A 23,166-nucleotide genomic window follows, 5' to 3' on the forward strand; every position below is an offset into this window, starting at 1 on the left:
TATTTTATTAAAATTGGAAAAAATATATATGTAGTACGTTGCACAGTGTAGCTGATCGAATTAAAACCTAGAATTTTCTCTATCTATCTATCTATCTATCTATCTATCTATCTATCTATCTATCTATCTATCTATCTATCTATCAATCTATCTATCAATCAATCAATCAATCAATCAATCAATCTATCTATCTATCTATCTATCTATATATCTATCTACATATCTATCTATCTATCTATCTATCTATCTATCTATCTATTTATCTATCTATCTATCTATCTATCTATCTATCTATCTAAATATCTATATATCTATCTATCTATCTATCTATTCCAGAGAATATACTATACAATAAACTAGTGAAAAAACTAGTCGATAGACCTGATCAGCCTATACAGTATTACTAGTCTATTAAAACTCCAACTGAAGTTGCACGTTTGTTCTCTAATTCCGTGTTCATTTGGACCAATTGTTATAGAAAACAACCGTTTAAAAGATTATAAACTATTTATCTAAAATTAAGAATGAAACCCCAATAGATTTTACATTTTTTACCTTAAAAAACTAAATTTATTTAAAAATTCTATAATAAAGCATTTATATAAAATAAAAAACTTAATTATGTACATTTATATGCAACGAGCTATTAACTCATTGATACCATTACCACGATCACCATATTCACCGCCACGTTTAAAAGGTACAGATACTTTATTCTTCCAACCTTCGCGGGGACTTGACAGCTATAAAAAAAGTAAACGAACAAAATTATTTTTCTGCTAATTTCCGCTGTATTTCATTAACTTACCAAAAAGGCACACAAAAACTCTTTTACCGCTTGGAAATTAGGTCCTACTGTAAACAATTCATGAATTATATCTTCCAAACAGATGATGCCCTTTTCGCCCAAATTCTCTTCAATCATTGTATTTGACTGAATGGCTGTCTTTTTGCCATTAATGCGGGCGAAACCTTTCTTAAATACCAATTCACGTATGGTACCAATATTGGGATAACCATAGACCACAAAAGGTTCTATCACCTTCAATAGAATTTGATTCTCTTTGTTGTTCTCCAAAAACACCGCATTGTGGCGAAGATTTAAGCCTAATGTTTTCATGATTTTATTTGTAGTTTCATCGAATATCTTTTTGCCAGCATGTCTCATTACCAACAACAATTTTTGATTAGTCTTTTCGTTATCATTTGTATCCCAGATGTTACTGCGTCTTACGGTTCTCTTGATGCGGTTGGCAGTACGTTCTGCTTTAAGGTAGTTCATTACAAAAGATTCTGCTCTACGGAACTTGTGATGTTGTTTGGCTTTAGCTACGCGTTCAGTTTTAAGCTTCTTTTTTTGTTCGAGCGTTGCCTTGTCCTGTAGAATGCGCCGTTTGCGATGGGTCAAAACTGAGACAGTTTTGCCAGGCAGTTTATTAGGCACGGCATATCTAAAAAAAAGACAATAAATTTTAATATATATTTGCCAAAACGTATGTATATTAAATCAATTATACTTTTCCATATTTTGTATTATTTATATTATTCGTTTAAAATATAAAAACTCGAGGAAAATCACTAATTATTTCAATTTTGTGGAAAAAAATTAACACGTGCGACTGATGTTTTTTTATAAACGGCAAATGAAAATAAAAGAAATACTCAGAGCTGTATGAAATAGTAGTAAATAATCATGATGCCATATCTAGTAGGGTTCTATAGTTGAAACGAAAAGTCGACTTTTTTCATTTAGTTAAAAGTCGACGTTTCGACTTTTTACATTTTATGAAAAGTCGATTTTTCGACTTTTTTCATTTAATTAAAAGTGGACTTTTAGACTTTTCGACTATAAGTATTTTATAAATAGTCGACTTTTCAATTTTTTTCGACTTTGTCCGACTTTTATTGACTTTTTCCGACTTTTCGATTTTTTCGACTTTTTGACTATTTTTTGACTTTTTTCGAGTTTTTCCGACTATTTTAGAGTTTTTTCCACTTTTTTAAAATTTTCAACTATTTTTGACTTGTTTCTACAATTTTCGAGTTTTCGACTTTTTTACATTTTTTGACTTTTTTAGACTTATCGACTTTTTTTCGACTTTTTACGACTTATTTTATAAATAGTCGATTTTTTCGACTTTTCGACTTTTTCCGACTATTTTAGAGTTTTTTCCACTTTTTTTAAAATTTTCAACTATTTTTGACTTTTTTTCTACAATTTTCGAGTTTTCGACCTTTTTCGAGTTTTTTTTTACTTTTCTTGACTTTTTATGACTTTTTTCGACTTATCGACTCTTCGACTTTCAGAGTTTTCGACTTTCCGACTTTTATTAACAAAGTCGACTTTTAGACTTTTTTCATAGACGATAGTCGAGTTATCGACATTTTTGGAACAAAATAGACGACTTCGACTTTTTCGAGTCGATTGTTTGATTTATAGAACCCTACTTCTTACAAAAGAACATAATTAATTATTAAATAAATTTCGAACCAAATTGTCAAAAATTTTATTTGTTTACATTGAATAAAAATTTCAGAAATTGCACTCTAATTAAAAATTATGAAAATTCTTATTTAATTTGCACTATTATTTACATTTTTTACAACTAAATATATTTGTTGTCCTTCTCTCCTGCCTAAAACATAAAATCTTTCGTTTCGACACACTGTCTGAACACTAAATTTGCACAAAAAGTTCGTTTGTGAATTAAACTAAATTAAATTAAACTCAATTTTTAAACTCATTTTTTAAACTCTAACGTCAGAAATACAATTTTAGCGGCTTTTTATATTTAAATATGTATGGAAAGCAAAATAACCGAAGAGCTGAAAGCAAAAAAAAATATGTCCCGTTCGGTCGATTTCTCGATAATCAAACAGTCATCGAGCTCTATTTGTACTAGGAATCTAGAAATCAGCACAAGTGGATCTGTCAAAACAATAAGTGACATCCCAAAAGTTATGTTTATTAAGTAAATCCCTTGCAATACAAATAAACGTAAACAAACAAAAAGAAATACACAAGTACACGAACTTATGCATAAATTGAACGTCATTGAAAGGGAAGAAGGCTAAACCCAGCAAACAAAAGAATATTTAATAAAAACTATCAATATATAACAATGAACATTAAAGTTACTTCTTGAAGCTGAAAATTGATAGGGTCAACAAGGCACCAAGCCCTTCATAGTATAAATAAGTAAAACTAACTTATACGGTTAATTTAATATTAACCATTTTCAATGGCAAACAAACCTTATTAGAGATTTTCAATTGACAGACACGACTAGATGGCCTTTCACGAAATGTTCACTAGGTATACATGTGTAGAAACAAAAACAATTTATTTTCTCTCTTGTCATACAACCAAATAACGAATGAAACAATTCCATTGGATGGACATTATCGAAATTATTAAAATCGTAATAGGCAAGCACGTCAATGAAATTTTCTACCAGTTCAACATGAAATCTAACAAGTATTAAATTTATTTTGGAAGTTTAATGACACAAATACAAAATAAAACATAAATATTCCAAGAGTTTTTGTTAAATGAAAAAAGTGTAAATGAAATCGCTGTATACGATAGAATATACATGATTGTATAATAATATACGTTTAGAAATGAGACAACAAAATAGTACATAACAAAATGAAAAAGAGATAGTGTGTTGCATTTCCTTGTATGTACGTTTTTTGTTTTGACTTTGCACAAATAATATTTATTGTAGCCAACTATTTTTTCTTAGCTCCTGATGTATTGGAATCATAATTCAAAATGTTTAGTGATTCTTTGGGTACACACCACAATAGTATGGTTGTTGTTTTTTGTTGATTTGACGATACTTTTGCAACACTGTTTATAGACAGAATGAGTGCAAACATGCAGTTAACAACAACAAAATACATACTGAGTGACGTTTAAAATAAAAAAAAAACAATTCCATGAAGAATTCGGTTAATAAAATGTTCACTGACGTAAATGCATGCAAAAGATGATGGTCCGCCAATTAAGCACGGACCAATATAAGGTGAAAGACACAGTTGGATAGTAACCCAAGGCATGTCAGAAAGGATCTTCGTATATACTAGGAAAACATATGCAGATATGTGCAGAATCCATTGGATCAGTCCTCGTATTCGGCAGCTTTAAACGACATTCGTAGAGATGTCATAAATTCGCAGGATAACGCATGAATGTCGTACTTGGAGGTCGCCCATAGCAGACACTGAAGAAAACCTTCCGCAAAAAACAAGAGTAATTCGAGCACAACTAAGACCGGGATGGAGCAACAGGCTCAATGCCTACTGGTCACGTATAGACCGTGCCGTCCCCAACGAATGTCCTGCATGTGGTCAGGGCCCTCATGACACCTAGTTTAATGGATTTATGGACGCATCCAGTTGAAGTAGCCCAAGACCTGGAAATTGATGTAGAACCCCCCCTAAAGTGGTGTAGGGTATTAAAAGTCTATTATTTTCGGTTTGAAATCTTTCAATTTGATTCAAAGTATGTAATTTTATTGTAACGTCATGTTGTAGTAAATAAGCGATATGTACAAATAAATGTACAATATATAAATATTGATTATCAGTCCAAAAATATGATTTACTATTAAAGGGATAAATGCTACTGGCTACTAGGTAGTGATTTGTAAATACATACTATTTTTTATAAACCAAAAATAAATCATTCGGTAGTTTAATTGATTTCTGGTCTACACCGTTTTCAATTGTATTTTAGAATGATTTTCTTTCGAAGATATCTGGCAACTACGAAAAAAGAAAGCAAATAAGTTTAATTAAGGTGACCATTTCTTTTTATTATTTCACCCCATTGTTTTTGTTATTTTGTTTTGCATTTGTTTTTGTATTTACATTTTATGCCAAGCAACTTAACAGCAGTTACTAAACAAATGCCGGGTTGTTACTATCGTCGTAAGTTCGGAATAAACGTGTCAAATTTACAAGTTTCATTGTAAATTACAAACAATAACAATTTAAAGTTTACTTATTTGTTATAACTACAGTAAGATTTTGTTTATTGAAATGTTTGCAGTTTTATTGATAAATTTGTGTTTTAATTGTTAGTGTATAAAATGCAAGTTTAATGTTATCCATAGTTTTTACTAAAATGGATGACGAAATATTGGAAATTCATTGGAAGAAATTTCAATAACATTTGATGTCTCTTAACATTCTTGTTTAGAAATAGTGTTGTTAACATGTCAATTTTAAAAAGCACTTAATTGATGAATTAAACATTTAGTAAAAAATCATACATTTTATAATTTTGAAATTATCGATACATATAACTCAACGATCTTCCAAACTTTTTAAATTGACCCCTTTTGACATTGAGTAATGTCTGTTTGTATTTTATCTCAACAATATATTGATCGACTTATTTTATAAATGGTCGACTTTTCGACTATTTTCTACTTTTTTCGACTGTTTTTCCAGCTATTTTAGAGTTTTTCACTTTTTCCGACTTTTTTCGACTATTTTTTTTACTTTTTTCGAGTTTTTCCGATCATTTTAGAGTTTTTGACTTTTTCTTTTTTAATTTTCGACTATTTTTGACTTTTTCTACTATTTTCGACTTTTATTTATAAAGTGGACATTACGACTTTTTTCATAAACGATAGTCAATTTATCGACTTTTTTTGGAACAAAATAGTCGACTTCGATTTTTCGACTTTATTCGAGAAAAAGTCGATTTATAGAACCCTAATATGAATTAGCGAAAGTTGGACCATAAGGGGACAAGAATAGGACAAAAGGGGTAAAACGGGCAAAATTAGTACTTTTGTGCTTTGAGAGTCATTTTTGTCTGTTCTAAAGCGGTTCTAAAGGGAGGAAAACGGGTGAGAAAAGGAAATTCTGTGTTTGCTGTATAAAAAGTTCTAAAGACATCAAATTTTAAATTATTTTATTTTAAATAAATAATAACAATAACAAATATCATTATTAAAAAAGAGAGAGAGGAGATATATAATTTGTTTTCTAATAAATGTTCTACAGGACTCATATTTTCAACATAAATTTATGAAATAATACAAAATTTTTTTAACAAAATATATAAATTTGGGAAATTAAATGGAGAAAGATTTTTTGAACTGTATTGGTACCTTAAATATTGTTCACCAAAAAATATATAAGGAATTTCTTTATAAGGACCCATTTAGAATTTTTTGAAACATGTAAAAGAAAGGTAAAGGGATGAATACTTAAGTATAATTAAAATCCCGAGCAACGCCGGATACAAAAATCTAGTAGTCTTTAGTAAGATTTCATAAAAATTTTCTTGTTTTATTTTTGCAATTTTTTGATCATCTAATGACAAAATATTAATAGGTTTTATTTTGTTCTACATATTTGTCACATTAAGGCACATTATTAAATTTTTAATTCAGTTTTAGTTATTATATTTCAAGTTTATTTTTAAAGTTATATCCATGAGGCATAAGGAAATCTTTCCGCCAGTTAATCTTGTAGTATAAAGGAAGATAATGGCTTATACACATAAATAGTGCTTTTTTAGCAGCTAAATTGATTACTTAGAAAAAGAGTGCAAAATGTTGTTGTTAAAAAAGCACGTTGTGACTGGAATGAAAATATTGCCAGAGAGTATTGAGAGTGAGGGAAAACACAAAATGTTTCTTATAGGGTTTGCGTGTAACATATTATGAAATTAAAAATAATATTAAAATAGGAATTAAATGTTTTGTAAATAAATCTCTTATATTAAAAAATTTGCAATTTATTTAACGCGAATTTCTCCATAACATTAGGTTTTCGTGGTTAATTTTTATTAAAAAAAGTTTTTATTCATATTTGAGAACTTTAAAATAAAGGCTTATTAGGTGTCCTCTAATATACATATCTTTATCGAGATATGTATCTTTCCCTAAACCTTGAAACAATTTTCAATTAAAAAACTTTATGGCAAAAACTTCAAAGGGCGATATTTTACTCAGTAAATATTAACGATTTTGAAATATTTAGAAATATTCAAAAATGTCGAAATATAGTAAAATATTGAGTTTATCTATAGTTTAAAATAACTCGAATAAGCAAGCAGATATAACCGAGGTTAAAGAGATTTTTTATGGCTCTTAAGGTCAATCTTTAGGTGAAGGATTAGTGATTAAAGTTAATTCTCCAAAATTGTTTTTGAGCACTCAGCTAATTTTGTTTGCTGTTTTAAGCGCCCAGTGGAGGATGTTTTAATTAGAGCAAGATATCAAAGGGAATTAAATTAGGCTGTTTACACTTTTGCATTTCTTCCTCAAGTTTAAACCACCTCCATTTGGCGCTTAAACTAGCAAATAAAATTATCTGATTGAGGGCGGATTTCTAACTACTTACAGGCTTAACAACTGTTCATTGTTTATGTTTTTGAGTGAAAAGTTGGCAATACTAACAAAGTTAACTGAACTTAAATCCATAACTGAAAAACACATTCATTGGTTAAAGTCTGCCTAAATTTGTTCGAGTTTAACTTAACAGCATAGATTAACTGAGTAGTAAGAAACCCGCCCTAAGTAACTTTGATGATTAATAAAAAACACAATGCATATATTAAACTAGGTTTAACCATAGAATAAAGATTATCTTTATCAGAAAAACCCGCCCTGAGTATTCAAAAGCAATTTTTGAAGATTAATTTTAATTTAATCCCCAATTCATTACCTAAAGATTGGCCTTTAGCAGTCAAGACTATGTACGTAAATATTTCTAAAAAATGTTGCTTTTATTGATTATTTGAATGACCACCCTAATATATCTTAAACTTATCTTTCTCTGAATTGTTTGTTCCAAACTTACTTGTTGTGCTATTTGCTAATGTTTTTGCACGAAAATAACACAAGTTTATTTTTACTTTCTCAATTTAGTTTATGTTAAGTTCTCGTCGAAGATAGTTTAAAAAACGGATAAAATTTACAAAAATAATAAAAAAGACAAAAAATACTACGTTTACAAAAATTTAAACCAAAAAAAACTCTTCTAATTAACTGACAAATAAATATACATACAAAAAGTTATGTCTGTGAAATAAAAGAATATAGGATTGTTTATAAATGTTCATAAACATTTGTTTAGAGTTATTACAACATCAAGTGTATAAACAACAGTTTATAATTGTTAATGTTAAAATAAGTGTAATCAGAGAAATCAGTATTTAATAAACATAAAACACCTTCATCATCAACCCCTATCAGTATTTAATATTGACATAAAATAATAACATAACAGTTATGTCTGAACGTTATGGCAGCAATGTTACAACAAATTTAGTCGAATTAACAGATCGTAATAAAGCAACAACAACCACTAATGATGGTAATGGTACAACAACGACCGATTTGGCGGCTGAGGAGAATGCACCGCTGGAAGGTGCTGGCGCTGAGGAAAAAATCGTACTTAAACGTAAACTAACACTTATGAATGGTGTCGCAATAATTGTGGGCACCATTATCGGTTCTGGCATATTTATAGCACCAACTGGAGTTTTTCAAAATACTGAGTAAGTATGGAAAGTAAAAAAGAAACCTTAAAAATATTTACACATTTAGTACCTACTACAACCTTTTTATTAAACTCTACTATTGGTTTTTATAAGCACCATTAGAAAAAGATGAAGGTTATATTGATTTTGTCATTCCGCTTCTAACATATCGAAATATTGATCGTAGAGCTTTAAAAGTATATACATATGTACATACATTCTGGATTCTTAGGTCGTTTGTTTTTATCCAATTCACAATCGGTGTTGTACGGTTGTATTTATCTTAAACTACTTGTTAAGACAAGTTTATTAAACATTGAAACAAAAAACCAAACCTCAACAAATTTCTCCACAGTCAGGTTATTTATTAAAGTCATAAATAATAACTTACAAATTAATGTTTTAAATGTTAATATATAACTTTAAACCGCCTATAGCATTAATACAATGTAAATAACACTGATCGACTTAGGGCGGGTTTCTTACTACTCAGTTAAACTACGCTTAACTTGCTGTTAGATTAAATTCGGAAAAAATTTAAGTGGACTTTAATCCATAAATGTGTTTTTCAGTTATGCATTTAAGTTCAGTTAACTTTGTTAGTATTGCCAACATTCTCAACTCAAAAACATAAACAATGAACAGCTGTTTTTTTTTTCAAATAATACTTTTGTAAAATCGTAAGTTCGTAACTTTGTCACCAATTATTCTCGAGTGATCTGGCATCAAATGCCAATTAATAATCACATTAGTTAATCTAAAAATAAATTGGTTCTGATGTGGTGTTATGTTTGTTGGTTTTGATGTTTTTGAGTACAAGATTAAACTTTGCAGTGTTGCCATACAAAACAACAGAAAACGTTACTGTTTGTTATCAAAACAATGCATGTTTTATAAAAAAGAAGAAGACAATTCTAAATGTAATATTAAAGTTAATAAAAACTTAAATTTAATAGAAAAATATATTGTGAAGTCCCTATATTTTATACTAATCGATAAATCAAACATTTTAATGTTTATTAATTTTAAGTTTAAACCATCTCCATTGAGCGCTTAAACTAGCAGAGGATTAATTTTAATTTAATCCCTGATCCTTTACCAAAAGATTGGCCCTTACAGTCCAACACGTTCATAGATTAAAACTTTTTACTTATGATGTTCTAATTGACTTCTGGCTGCCAGTCCATATGTTAACCCTTATTCATTCCAATTCATTTTACACATTCCCTGATATCAAGGAGCTTTTTCTGACAGCCAGTTTTGTGATTAGTAAGTATGTTTCGGTTTGTGGGTTTTCAATGTAGATGCCTTAACCCGTTTTTTCTTCCAGCTAAAAGTCATCTGTGCAGCAACGAATTCCTAAAAGACTTTACTCTAGTGTTCAGCATGGCCATTATAATATTTCCGCAATCGGTGTCCTAAAGTTCTCGAGAAATTATATATTTATCCAATTATATCTAAGCAAGATTGTAGTGGTTTCATATTGCGATGTTTGCCCAAAAAAGTTCTACATGAATATTCTTTAAGGGCGGGTTTTTCAGATAAAGATAATCCACATTCTTTGTTTAAACCTAGTTTAATATATGTTTTGTGTTTTGCGTTACTAATTATCTTAGTTTAATTTAGTGTTATTGGCCAATTAAACTTAAATTATAAGTGAGACAAAACAATTAAATAAAAACTATAAAACAATGATTTCGGAAAAACAAAAACATAATATTTTAAGTAAATTACAATTTTCTGATTTGTTTTGTTTTATTTATTATTGTTTTAAATGTTTATTTTACATTTTTCCAAAATTTTTCATTTTTCAAAAGTATTATTTGCAAAAAAACAGCTGTTCATTGTTTATGTTTTTAAGTGAAAAGTTGGCAATACTAACAACGTTAACTGAACTTAAATCCATAACTGAAAAACACAATCATTGGTCAAAGTCTGCCTAAATTTGTTTCGAGTTTAATTTAACAGCAAGTTTAGCCTAGTTTAACTGAGTAGTAAGAAACCCGCCCTAAAAGTAACAAAATACATACTTTTATAGCCAAAGATTAAATTTCAATAACTTTTGCAAATTCAATTTTGCCGAACAGTGTAAAATGATTTTTTTTAATAATAAACGTATTTATTAAACATTTATAATCGTTTCGTTTTTAACTCTTTCCATAGGATTTTTTGATCCAAAGTTTAAAATAAAAATATTTAAGAAATTGTCTGCAAAAATTTCGTCAGCAAATTTAAAGTTTTTAAAGAAAAAATTCCCAAAACACATTAAAATTTATGTGTTAATGAATGTATACAAATTTATAAGTATGTATAATGAACATTTAATAAGATTGTATGAAACATATGAACACATAATTGCCAATTAACGTCTATTTAAATGATTGATAAAAAATAATTGAATAATTTTAAAATACCTACTAAAGCACGTAATGAAAAATAATGTATAATTAAAATTTTATCAGTAATAACTTGTCACAGTGAAAACTTTCATTAAGTGAATAATGAAATATAAATAAAATTCTATTTTTTGAACTTTAGATCAGTTGGCAGTTCACTTTTAATATGGGCAGCTTGTGGTATTCTATCAACAATTGGAGCATTATGTTATGCTGAATTGGGCACTAGTATTACACGTTCTGGTGGAGATTATGCCTATTTGTTGGTGGCATTTGGTCCACTAGTTGGATTTTTAAGATTATGGATTGCACTGTTAATCATACGGCCAACTACACAGGTATGCTTGACTTGCTTTAGTTGAATGTATATTTATTGAAAACAATAATTGATTAAAGTGAAAAATTTAATGAGAGTTGTTGCTCTTGAATATAGAGTTAAATTAATAATAATTAAATTGAACAGATGTTTTTATATTTTTACACACGCACAAACGTATACATGTATAAATTGGCATTAAAGCCATTGACATTGTTTTAACAAAAAAGTCAGGGTTAGGAATGTGACATTTACATGCGACACTGTGTTAATTTGTATAAACTATTTAAAAGACAATAGCTTGAAATTGAAAGTGTCAACAATATGAATAATGTGATTTTAATTAAAGTTTTTTGTATTTTTCCTATTACTTTGTTATCTTTTAGACAATTGTTGCCTTAACATTTGCACAGTATGCGGCGAAACCATTTTTCGAAGATTGCAATCCTCCAGATAATGCCGTTAAGTTATTGGCTGCCGTTTGTTTATGTAAGTGTGTATTTTTTTAATACTTGTTTATTTTACTTTAGAAACAATCATATGTACATTAGGGTGGTCCCGTTTTGTATGGGAACAAATAAGATATTAATGTTCCCAACGATAATGAAATATTTCCATATTTCTTACAAAACATAAAATCCTTTGAAATGTCTTCAAAACCAGCTTTTTCGGAAAACTTTTTGTCTTTTTCAAATGTTTACATCAGCCACTTCCTTTTTGGTGCTACCCTAATGTACATATGCATATCAAACAGATAATGATTTATATATACAGTTATATGCGGCACATAGTTTATGCGGTAGCGCAGTCTAACGGACGGACATACATTATGGGGATATTTTTATGAATTTGTTCCTCGTAACGCTAAAAGTAATAGATATCTTGATTAAGCTCTTGGGAAATATTCTTTCCAAAGTTTGTTGTTTTTGTTGTTGTAACAGCTAAAACTATTCAATATTCTATGTGGGGTGTTCTACATCAATGTCCAGTCCTAAAAATTGGGCTACTTCAACTGGATGCGTCCATAAATCCCTTGGACAGTATGAAACATATGATCTAAACGTGACTAGTAGGCAGTGAGCCTGTTGCTCCATCCCTATCCTAGTTGTGCCACAACTACTCTTGTTTTCTGTGGCAGGTTTTCTTCATTGTCTGCTATGGGCGTCGGGCGACTTCCAAATGCGGTATCCTGCGACCGCGGATTTTATAGCGTCTCTATGGATGTAGTTCAAAGCTGCCGATCCAGTGGATTCTGCAACTGTGTGATGTTAAAATTGGGATGACTTTTCCGATGACATCCCAGGTAATGTTAAGAGATAATTTGTATTCAGCCCGTTACAGTATTTAGGGCGGCATTTTGGCAGCTTTGAATGTTTCTCCACTGGGTATCACTGGGCGAAGGTGACCACACTGGAGCAGCATAATTAACCTCTAACCGACCAATCGTTTTATATATTGCCAACAAGATTTCTTTATCCATACCCCAGAGGAAACGCCTCAAGAGTCTTCGCGACTGGTTATAGGAGGGATATCGGCCTGTATAATTTTCCCTCCTCCCTGGGTATGACTCTACCCGTTTTCAAGGCTTCGGGTATTACGAGGTTGCTCACTGATTTGTTTAAGATCATAGTCAGGTACTCAACTCCCCGCTCGCCAAGGTGTTTCAACATCAGCATGGATATTCCGTCGGGGCCAATAGCCTTAGATGGTTTGGCGTTGTTGATGACGTCTGCAACTTCGGCTGGGGTAAAGGGCTGTGGTATGTCCGTGACTGGAAGGTTGTGAAGTTTGTGAACAACGCATCGTTTCGTCTTATCTCTCTCTGGGTGCTCAATGAAATGCCGCAAAAATCGCGCCCATTGTTTTGGACTAAAACAAACAAGAGCCCTAATGCATAAGATTCTTCCTATTGAGGTGGTATAACATATAAACAGGATAATAATGATTTGTTCGATTCGAAAGGAAATCCGTTTTGAAAGCTATAAATCTGTGCCCAACCCTATATCAAAACTTCTTTTTAACATTAGAATTTTAAACAAAAACAAAAAACATCAAACTGATAATGTTAAAAGTACACTTAACAATATTTCTTGTTATACAAATATTTATCTTAAATGCAATACATGATTTTTTACTATTTTTTATAACTTTGTTTATTTTATTTTTTTTTTTTCAAAACACTTATAGGTTTCTTAACGGCCATTAATTGTTTGTCGGTAAAATGGTCTATGAAGGTGCAAGATATTTTCACTGCTGGAAAGCTTTTAGCTTTAGTTATGATCATTTTAGCTGGTATCTATCAGATGTGTTTGGGTCATACCGAAAATTTCGAAAATATCTGGGAGGGCAAGTATGGCATAGAAAATATTGGATTTGCTTTCTATTCGGGACTATTTGCCTTTGGTGGTTGGAATTATTTGAATTTTGTAACTGAAGAATTACAAGATCCTTACAAGTAAGTATTTAAAATGTTTATATATATTACCGATATTTTCACCATTTACAGTTATCGTTCTTCGAGTTAAGACAATTTTTGTCAGAGAACTGTCAATATATCTCATACTACTTAGTTAAACTAGGCTTAACTTGCTGTTAGATTAAACTCGGAACAAATTTAGGAAGTCTTTAATCGATGATTATGTTTTTCAGTTATGGATGTATTATCAATTAGCTTAGTTAGTATTAGTATTCCCAACTTTTCAGTCAAAAACATAAACAATGAACAGCCGATTTTTTGCAAATATCACTTTTGTAAAATTTAAAATTTTAGAAACCAGGTTTAACCAAAGAATGTAGATTATCTTTATCTGAAATCCCCGCCTTAGGGCGAGTTTTTCTGATATGTTTCGTGTTTTTCAGTTATCAGTAAAGTTACATATTATCTTAGTTTAACTGAGTGTAATTGGCCAATTAAACACAAGTTATAAGTGAGAAAACACAATTAACAAAAACAATAAAACAATGATTTCGAAAGAACAAAAACTTAATATTTGAAGTAAATTGCAATTTATGATTTATGTTTTTTTAACATTTTTCCAAAATTTTTCATTTTACAAAAGTATTGTTTACAAAAACAGCTGTTCATTGTTTATGTTTTTGAGTGAAAAGTTGGCAATACTTACAAAGTTAACTGAGCTTAAATCTAAAACTGAAAAACACAATCATCGGTTAAAGTCCTCCTAAATTTGTTCCGAGTTTAATCTAACAGCAAGTTAAGCCTAGTTTAACTGAGGAATAAGAAACCCGCCCTTAAAGTTATAAAATAACTAGACATTGTGAAATGGTGGTTAAAGTAGTTTAAAATAACCTATATTTTTATTAAATTTTCTTTTTATTTAATATCCATATAAGGAATATTATTTAACTACTTGTTGCTTTTTTCCTTTCCCCATATCCCTTAGGCCCCTTACACAATTTAGCTTTTTTCATTTATGCTTAAGTGGTTTCATTGTATAGAAAAAATCAAACGCAGCGTAAAGTTTGCAAAGTCACGACGTCATGGCACATTTATTTATAACGAAGAAAAAAAAAAAACAAATCACATCAAGGACATTCATAAGGATTCCTTTTTTTGTATACAAAACGTTCTACAACTTGTTGATTTTATAAATGGTTTTCGATTTACTTACAAACATTCATTCATAGATATATATTTACTTTGTAAACCCTTATAAAAGTTTAACTGTAACTTATATACTGTTACTTTTACTCTTTCGTCCTTGCTCTCTTTCTCTTGTTATAGTCATCTAAAGAGAATATGAACAATAGGGTGTTTTTTTATATATGAAAGATTGGGTATCGAATTCTTATGGCAGTTAATGTTACCGATTGGTCTCAATGAACCTAAGGATTAGGTTAGGTTAATGAGGTCGACTCACTTGGATCCATGTACCGGTACCGTTGAAGCAATAAGTTCAAAAGAATAAATTCATTTTAATATATTTTATAGCTTTACATCGTTAAAAGAACAAATAATTCTTTAAATACTCTGATGTTCTGATTGGATTATATATTTCATAGGGATGTCGTCTCGTATTCATTACAGTCATGTATAAATACATATAAATTTATACGATGTTTTTTTTTTCTTATTTTATGCATTAAATTTAACATTTGTAATACAATACAAAATAAATAAATTTATAGCGGCGTAAATAGTATTCGTATACATTTCTTCATTTAGATTTATTGATATCACTTTTCAAATTAATTGATTGTTAAAATATATTAAGGGCGGGTTTCTTACTCATCAGTTAAACTAGGTTTAACTTGCCGTTAGATTAAACTCGGAACAAATTTAGGCGGACTGTAACCGATGATTGTGTTTTTCAGTTTTAGATGTAAGCTCTATTAACTTTGTTAGTATTGCCAAGTTTTCACTCAAAAACATAAACAATGAACAGCTGTTTTTTGCAAACAATAGTTTTGTAAAATGGAAAATTTTGGAAAAATGTTAAATAAACATTTAAAACAATAATAAATAAAACAAAACAAATCAGAAAATTGTAATTTACTTAAAATATATTGTTTTTGTTCTTCCGAAATCATTGTTTTATTGTTTTTGTTAATTGTGTTTTCTCGCTTATAACTTGAATTTAATTGGCCAATTACACTCAGTTAAACTAAGATAATAAGTAACTTTACTGATAACTGAAAAACACGAAACATATATTAAACCAGGTTTAACCAAAGAATGAAGATTATCTTTATCAGAAAAACTCGCCCTAAAAGGTTTTTTTTTGAGTCTAAATACAATTTCGATGTTCAATCCAAAGAATCACGTTTAATCGTAAAATCATTTGAGAGTTATTCTAAAAAGAACTTGTACTACATTAAAGACGGGTTTCTTATTAATCAGTTAAACTAGTTTAATCTAACAGCAAGTAAACTAAGAGGACATTAACCGATGATTGCGTTTTTCAGTTATGGATCTAGAATCAGTTAACTTTGTTAGTATTGCCAACTTTTCAGTCAAAAACATAAACAATGAACAGCTGTTTTCTTCTTTGCAAATATCACTTTTTTAAAATGCAATATTTTAGAAAAAAAATATAAATAAAAATTTAAAACAATAATCGTTAAAAAAATCTGAAAATATTTACTTAAAATATTAGTGGGCGGGTTTTTTAGATAAAGATAATCTACATTATATTTTAATTTTTTCAGTAAACAGTAAAGTAACTTATAATCTTAGTTTAACCGAGTGTTATTGGCCAGTTAAACTTAAGTTATAAGTGAGAAAACACAATTAACAAAAACAATAAAACAAAGATTTCGAAAAAACAAAAACTTAATATTTTAAGTTAATTGCAATTTTCTGATTTGTTTTGTTTTATTTATTATTGTTTTAAATGTTGATTAAACATTTTTCCCAAATTTTTTTATTTTATAAAAGTAATATTAGCCAAAAACAGCTGTTTATTGTTTATGTTTTTGAGTGAAAAGTTGGCAATACTAACAAAGTTAACTAAACTTAAGTCCATAACTGATAAACACAATCATCGTTTAAAGTCCGCCTAAATTTGTTCCGAGTTTAATCTAACAGCAAGTTAAGCCTAATTTAACTGAGTAGTAAGAAACCCGCTGTAAGTTTTTCTTCTTCCGAATTCATTCTTTTATTTTTTTTGTTGATTGTTTGTTCTCACTTATAGCTTAGGTTTAATTGGCCAATTATACTCAATTAAACTTAGATAATAAGTAACGTTACTGATTACTAAAAAAACAAAACACAGGTTTAACCAAAGAATAAGGATTATCTTTATCAGAAAAACTCGCCCTTAGAGAAATAACTATACCATTTTCATTAGTTAGGTTAGGTTAAAAGGAGTATGTATTATAAATTACATTGTACTCTCCTTTTAAAGTTAGTTACATAGAATTTCCCTATCAGCGTTCCTATGGTATAATATCTGTGGAATAACATCGCTCCCAATATAATAGAAAGCCTTACGTCCAAATATTTTTATCACAATTTGTATGCACCCACCTTAATCCATCATACTAAACTCAGACTTGCTCATGCTAAGTAAGCTTCCTATTATGCTTTTGTTACTTTCACCCAATCGGATATTTGTGGTTCTATTTACCATTATATTGTTCCCAGTGGCTGTAAAGGGTTCTTTCACCCAAGTTTTTAATACAGCCCTCGTAGCCTCGAACTGTTTAGCATTCGTCAGGTTAACTTTCTTGAATTCCATTCCTTTTATAGCAAGTTCATTCGTATCAAATTATACCCAAGTTGCTTGTTACCCATATAATGCAAAGCTTACCTCTGGAAGATTTAACATTATTACCTTTTGACTCTTGATTTTTCTGAACTGGTACTGTTGCATATTGGCATGTTAATATCGTACTGCCCTCGGTCTTTAACCCCAAACTCGTGCTTTGATAGAGTGTTCAGAGTTCCATCTATAAATGAAAGAGGGATTTACACAGCTTATAAATGAACTGCGCTCTGGTGTTTTTGTGTCTATATATGAATCAAAATTTCATGGCTTTAACCTTAATACACTTAATACCTGGATTAAAATTACATCAGGCTTTTAATACTTTTGTCAAAATTGAGTCCATATATGATAGCTTGCGGGCAGTAAACTATTACATAAACTAGGTTAGGTTATTGAGGCAGTCGGCCATTGTTATACCCTATAGCGGATCCTGCAAGGAGAAACCAACCTGCCCGTGAATAACATGGTGTTAAACCAACCAGAGGCACGAATGAACGATTCTATCTTATATATGTCTATATTAGATAGAGCCTCAAGTTCATGCAATATTGGACTGCCTAGAAACTCAGTCCTGATGTTTGCCAGGGCAGGGCAGAGGAAGTGTTATACAGTTTCCTCTTCGTCCTCACTTTGACAGCTCCTACAATAATCATTGTATGGAAGATTTAGTCTTCTTGCATGCGTACCTTTAGTACAGTGCCCTGTAAGGATGTCTACCAGTATAGGTAGTCTCATCCTTGGAAGCCTCGGCAAGAGATACCCAACATTCGCGAACCAGTCGGGATGTCGTGTAGACACCAGATAAACTAACCAACATTAGAATCACAAACAAAATTAGGCTTCTCTTTAAGAATTTAAATTAGTTCTGTATTTTCTTTATATCTTACAGAAATCTACCACGTGCTATCTGGATTGCCATGCCTCTAGTGACGGGTATTTATGTACTCGTAAATCTAGCCTATTTTGTGGTGGTCTCCAAAACTGAAATGTTAAGTTCCTTAGCGGTGGCGGTAACATTTGGTAATCGTATGTTTGGTTCTCTGGCATTTATGGTACCGATATTTGTGGCATTAAGTACATTCGGAGGCGTCAATGGTGTGTTATTTACATCGGCTCGTTTATTTGCCACTGGTGCTCAAGAGGGACATTTACCCAAATTCTTTCAACTTTTTCATGTTAAACAACAAACTCCCATACCATCATTGATATTTTCGGTAAAATGATAATTTGTTTTAATATAAATTCTGGATAAAAATTAATTTCTTATAATAAAATAAAATTTCAGTGTCTGATGTCTATATTGATGTTATTATCGGCCGATGTTTATGCTTTAATCAACTATTTCAGTTCCATTTTATGGCTTTCGGTTGTGGCCAGTATAGCGGGCATGTTATGGTTAAGAAAAACGAGGTATGTTATTAAAAAATTTTTTGGAAAAAAAACTATAATTAATTTTATTTCAAGGCCTGATATACCACGCCCTATAAGAGTTCATACCGCTTTACCGATAATTTTCATAATTTGCTGTATAGTACTGGTGCTAATGCCTAGTTTGACTCAACCCATGAATCTTTTGGTTGGTATTGCTATTACTTTAGCGGGAGTGCCTTTCTATTATTTGTGTATTGCCTGGAAGGATAAACCCAAATATTATGGACGCATATCTTATGCTATAGTAAATGTATGTCGGGCTCTTTTTAACACCAGCATAATTGAAGCAAATAATGATATCAAAAATTAAGGCAGGACTAATATCAACTAAAGAAAAGAAATATTAAAAGAATAATCCTCAATGTCACTTGTGTATATGTGTGTTTGACCCCACTCCCTTCTCATTGAAAATTATAACGGAAATACTTTAAAATTTAATCGAATATTTGTAGCGTTTATTGTGACATTGACACTAGTATTTTGTGTACAAAACTTATAAACATTATTCGTAAGTGTCCCTCGCTTGACATGATATTATTTTGTATGTGTTTTTGTACTTAAATTTAAGTTTAAAAAAAGTATTCCTTTGCCTTTGAATCTAACGCTTTTGTATTTAAAATAGACCCCTAATATTACACATCTTCGTTTAAGACACATTAAGATACTCTTTAGTACAATTTCTTATTTAATTCCAATTAAACTATTTTAATGTTAAAAAATTATTAAGATTTCAAATCGAATGCTTGTAAAATGATGTTTATAATTTATTATTTAATGCTTGCATTTAAAACAACGATCATTTTAGGGAAACTTTGTCTAAAAATAATAAAAAGAAAAAAACAAATATTTAAAATTAATAAAAATTATAACATCGACTTTTTTCTAACATTTAAATTATGACACCTTTCTGGAAGCGGTGCTTGAATCAATATTATTCGCATTAATAACATTCATATTATATTCACATATACATTATGGGGATATGAAGTTATTAAACTGCCTCTCATAAGTAAATGTAGAACTAGTATACATTTCATTGAAAATTCTATACAAATGCTTAGGAATCACAACAGTTTTAAAGTGTCCAATATGTAACTTTTTTACTTTTAGTTAGAAAGTAAGTTAGATAGGTATAGATAGATAGATAGATAGATAGATAGATAGATAGATAGATAGATAGATAGATAGATAGATAGATATATAGATAGATAGATAGATAGATAGATAGATAGATAGATAGATAGATAGATAGATAGATAGATAGATAGATAGATAGATAGATAGATAGATAGATAGATAGATAGATAGATAGACAGATAGATAGATAGATAGATAGATAGATAGATAGATAGATAGATAGATATGCTATCAAATCCATTAACTCTTTCACGTATACTGGACACCGCTGTTCCAAGATTTCTTTATAGATTTGGAGTGTAATGTTGAGTACACAGCTACAGTAAATGGATAGTCCCAAAGAAAAATAAGTTATTTTTTAAAATTTGATGTTACTACATGCTAAAAATGATAATATCCTGCGATATCCTTCGAAAACGCTTTTTCCATTTTTCATCAAAAATAATCAATATACGTCAAAATAAAGTGTTATATTCATAAAAATCCAGCGGTTTGGTTTCGTGCATGAAATTGTTAATGTGCGATCTTTTAAGATCATATCCTGCTGTTTTACAGATAGAAAGATAGATAGATAGATAGATAGATAGATAGATAGATAGATAGATAGATACAAAGATTTGTAGTTTTCTAGATATATTGGGGCAATGGATGTTACATGAAATCCGACGAACATAGACATCGAGCTTTCTATGCGCTCCTGTAACACTGCCTTTGATGAGCATCGGGCCTAGGTCCTCCGTTTTAATCCTTAAGTTTGTGTGTATATAAGATAAACCAACTTAAGGATCAGATATGTATTTCGAAACCCTGGTGTAATGTATAATTTCTGATTAATTAATTCTCTTCAAAAAATTTCCGTCAACCGAAAATTGTTGTGAACAGATGCTGCTTTTTAAACAGTGAAAGAATTGTGAAATTAATTTGTTTCCGCTTTCAAGCTGTAGAATTAAAAGATTAAAGAGGAAATGGTCACTTCCAAAGCGAAGCGAAAGTTAACTAGAATTTACTACTCGGAAATACTGAAAAAGACCTAAAGAAGTGATGATTGTAACACAGGCTTTTCATAGAAGAGATGTTCTTTTTTAATTTGATTACAAATTCACTATATCTGAAGTCATTCACAGGATGTAATTTCTTTTTTTTAAGTTATTAGGAAGTAAAATTTTAGTATTATAGGGTACAACTAATTTGACTTAAATAATATTATAATAAATAGATAAATCAACTCTAAAATAAAATGGGTTTAATTCAAAAAATTTTAATTTAAAAAAATTACCTTAAATTTAATAAAGTCAATAAACATTACTTGTTTGTAGTGGAATTCGTTTAATAGTAACTTTTGGTTAAAAATCTAATCTAATTTTAGTCGGAGGAGTCCAATTATTTTTGTGAACATTTGTTTTGATTTGCAAAAGTTTGTTTAATACTCATTATTGTTGAGTTCATATCATCTTTGTAAAAAATAACTGTAATCTCAAAGTTTTTTAACATTTAAAAAAAAATATTAAATAAAATTTTACTTTTTCTACTAGAATTTATTATTAATTAACAGTTTTGTTATAAGATATCCCACTGTGCTGCATTCGAATTAATTACCAGATTTTATGCTTTAATTTAGTGAAGCGCTTTGAAAAATTCTTACTCTCAGTTGAGTATTGATTTATTAACATAATTAAAAAAGTATTTTTATTATAATGTATGTATTTTGCTGTTTGTTCAGAAATTCATCCAACACTATTACTCCTCTTATATTCCCCTGCTTTATACATTTTTGTAAATTTATTAATTAGAAACGCCCTCTAATCAAATTATTTATAGTACATTTTTCAAATCTAATTATACAAAGTATTTAAGTAAATTAGAATTGATGTAATTAATCTTGCCCTTCATTTTACGAAAAATTATTCTATCTTTATTAAACTAATAAGGCTTGGATACGATTTGTTTAAAACAAATCCATTAACTCTTTCACGTATACTGGACACCGCTGTTCCAAGATTTTTTATCGATTTCGAGCGTAATGTTGAGTATATAGCTACAGTAAATGGATATTTCCAAAGAAAAATAAGTTATTTTTTACAATTTGATGTTACTACATGCTAAAAATGATAATATCCTGCGATATCCTTCGAAAACACTTTTTCCATTTTTCATCAAAAATGATCAACAGTGTCATATTCATAAAAAATCCAGCGGTTTAGTTTTGTGCGTGAAATTGTTAATGTGCGATCTTTTAAGATCATATCCTGCTGTTTTATAGATAGATAGATAGATAGATAGATAGATAGATAGATAGATAGATAGATAGATAGATAGATAGATAGATAGATAGATAGATAGATAGATAGATAGATAGATAGATAGATAGATAGATAGATAGATAGATAGATAGATAGATAGATAGATAGATAGATAGATAGATAGATAGATAGATAGATAGATAGATAGATAGATAGATAGATAGATAGATAGATAGATAGATAGATAGATAGATAGATAGATATATAGATAGATAGATAGATAGATAGATAGATAGATAGATAGATAGACTATTTAATGACTAGCCAACAGTCTAATATACTAATATATAGTCTAAGCCATAGATTAGTTAAGTGTGTAGCCTATATTCTAGTCAATAGTTCAGTCAATAGTCTGGTCAGTAGACTGGTTAATAGAGTAATCTAGTCGATAGTATGATACATTGCCTAAGGCATAGTTTAGTCAATAGTCCAAAATTTAATAGTTCAGTCAATAGTCAAAATTTTATAGTCTAGTCTATAGCCTAATCAATAGAATAGTAATAGATAAGTCTTGTCGATAGTGTAGTACATGAACTCGTCAATAGTCCATTCAACTATTTATTAGACTACTACTCAATAGTTTAGTCAATAGCCTATTTGTTACTCTAGTGGCTAAATTAGCCAATAGTCTGGTTAATAGTGTATTTATTAGACTAGTCTATAATCTAGTTCATAGATTGCTTTATAAACTCCTCATTACTCTAGTTAATAATCTAGTCAATAGCCTAGCTTATATTTTAGTCAATAGACTATTTAATAGTCTAGTATATTAAGTCTATTGACTTGACCAAAGCTAATAGATTTTAAGGTGAAGTCATTACATTTTGTGGCGACTTCGTTTTTAATA

General features: G+C 29.6%; 2 protein-coding genes and 1 long non-coding RNA gene across 3 annotated transcripts; 2 read left to right on the forward strand and 1 right to left on the reverse strand.

Annotated features, from left to right (window-relative positions):
- Positions 1–540: 540 nt before the first annotated feature.
- On the reverse strand, positions 541–1,630 carry LOC111679043 (60S ribosomal protein L7). Its single transcript, XM_023440530.2, has 3 exons — positions 1,518–1,630; positions 809–1,451; positions 541–743 (listed from the first exon to the last, which is right to left on the reverse strand). Exons 1-3 carry the CDS (start codon positions 1,523–1,525, stop codon positions 630–632), a joined length of 765 nt encoding a protein of 254 aa, XP_023296298.2. The 5' UTR covers positions 1,526–1,630; the 3' UTR covers positions 541–629.
- A 1,104-nt stretch (positions 1,631–2,734) lies between these two features.
- Positions 2,735–4,588, forward strand: LOC124421319. The gene is made up of 2 exons (XR_006941575.1): positions 2,735–3,687; positions 3,750–4,588. It is a non-coding gene; the product is annotated as an uncharacterized LOC124421319 (long non-coding RNA).
- A 326-nt stretch (positions 4,589–4,914) lies between these two features.
- Positions 4,915–19,748, forward strand: LOC111679037 (large neutral amino acids transporter small subunit 1). Its single transcript, XM_046956446.1, has 8 exons — positions 4,915–5,029; positions 7,899–8,530; positions 11,051–11,246; positions 11,611–11,713; positions 13,412–13,679; positions 18,341–18,665; positions 18,737–18,861; positions 18,916–19,748. The coding sequence occupies exons 2-8, from the start codon at positions 8,262–8,264 to the stop codon at positions 19,190–19,192; spliced, it is 1,563 nt and encodes a 520-aa protein (XP_046812402.1). The 5' UTR covers positions 4,915–5,029; positions 7,899–8,261; the 3' UTR covers positions 19,193–19,748.
- The last annotated feature ends 3,418 nt before the right edge of the window (positions 19,749–23,166 follow it).

This window comes from Lucilia cuprina, chromosome 2 (assembly GCF_022045245.1).
Source record: "Lucilia cuprina isolate Lc7/37 chromosome 2, ASM2204524v1, whole genome shotgun sequence".
NCBI lineage: Eukaryota > Metazoa > Arthropoda > Insecta > Diptera > Calliphoridae > Lucilia > Lucilia cuprina.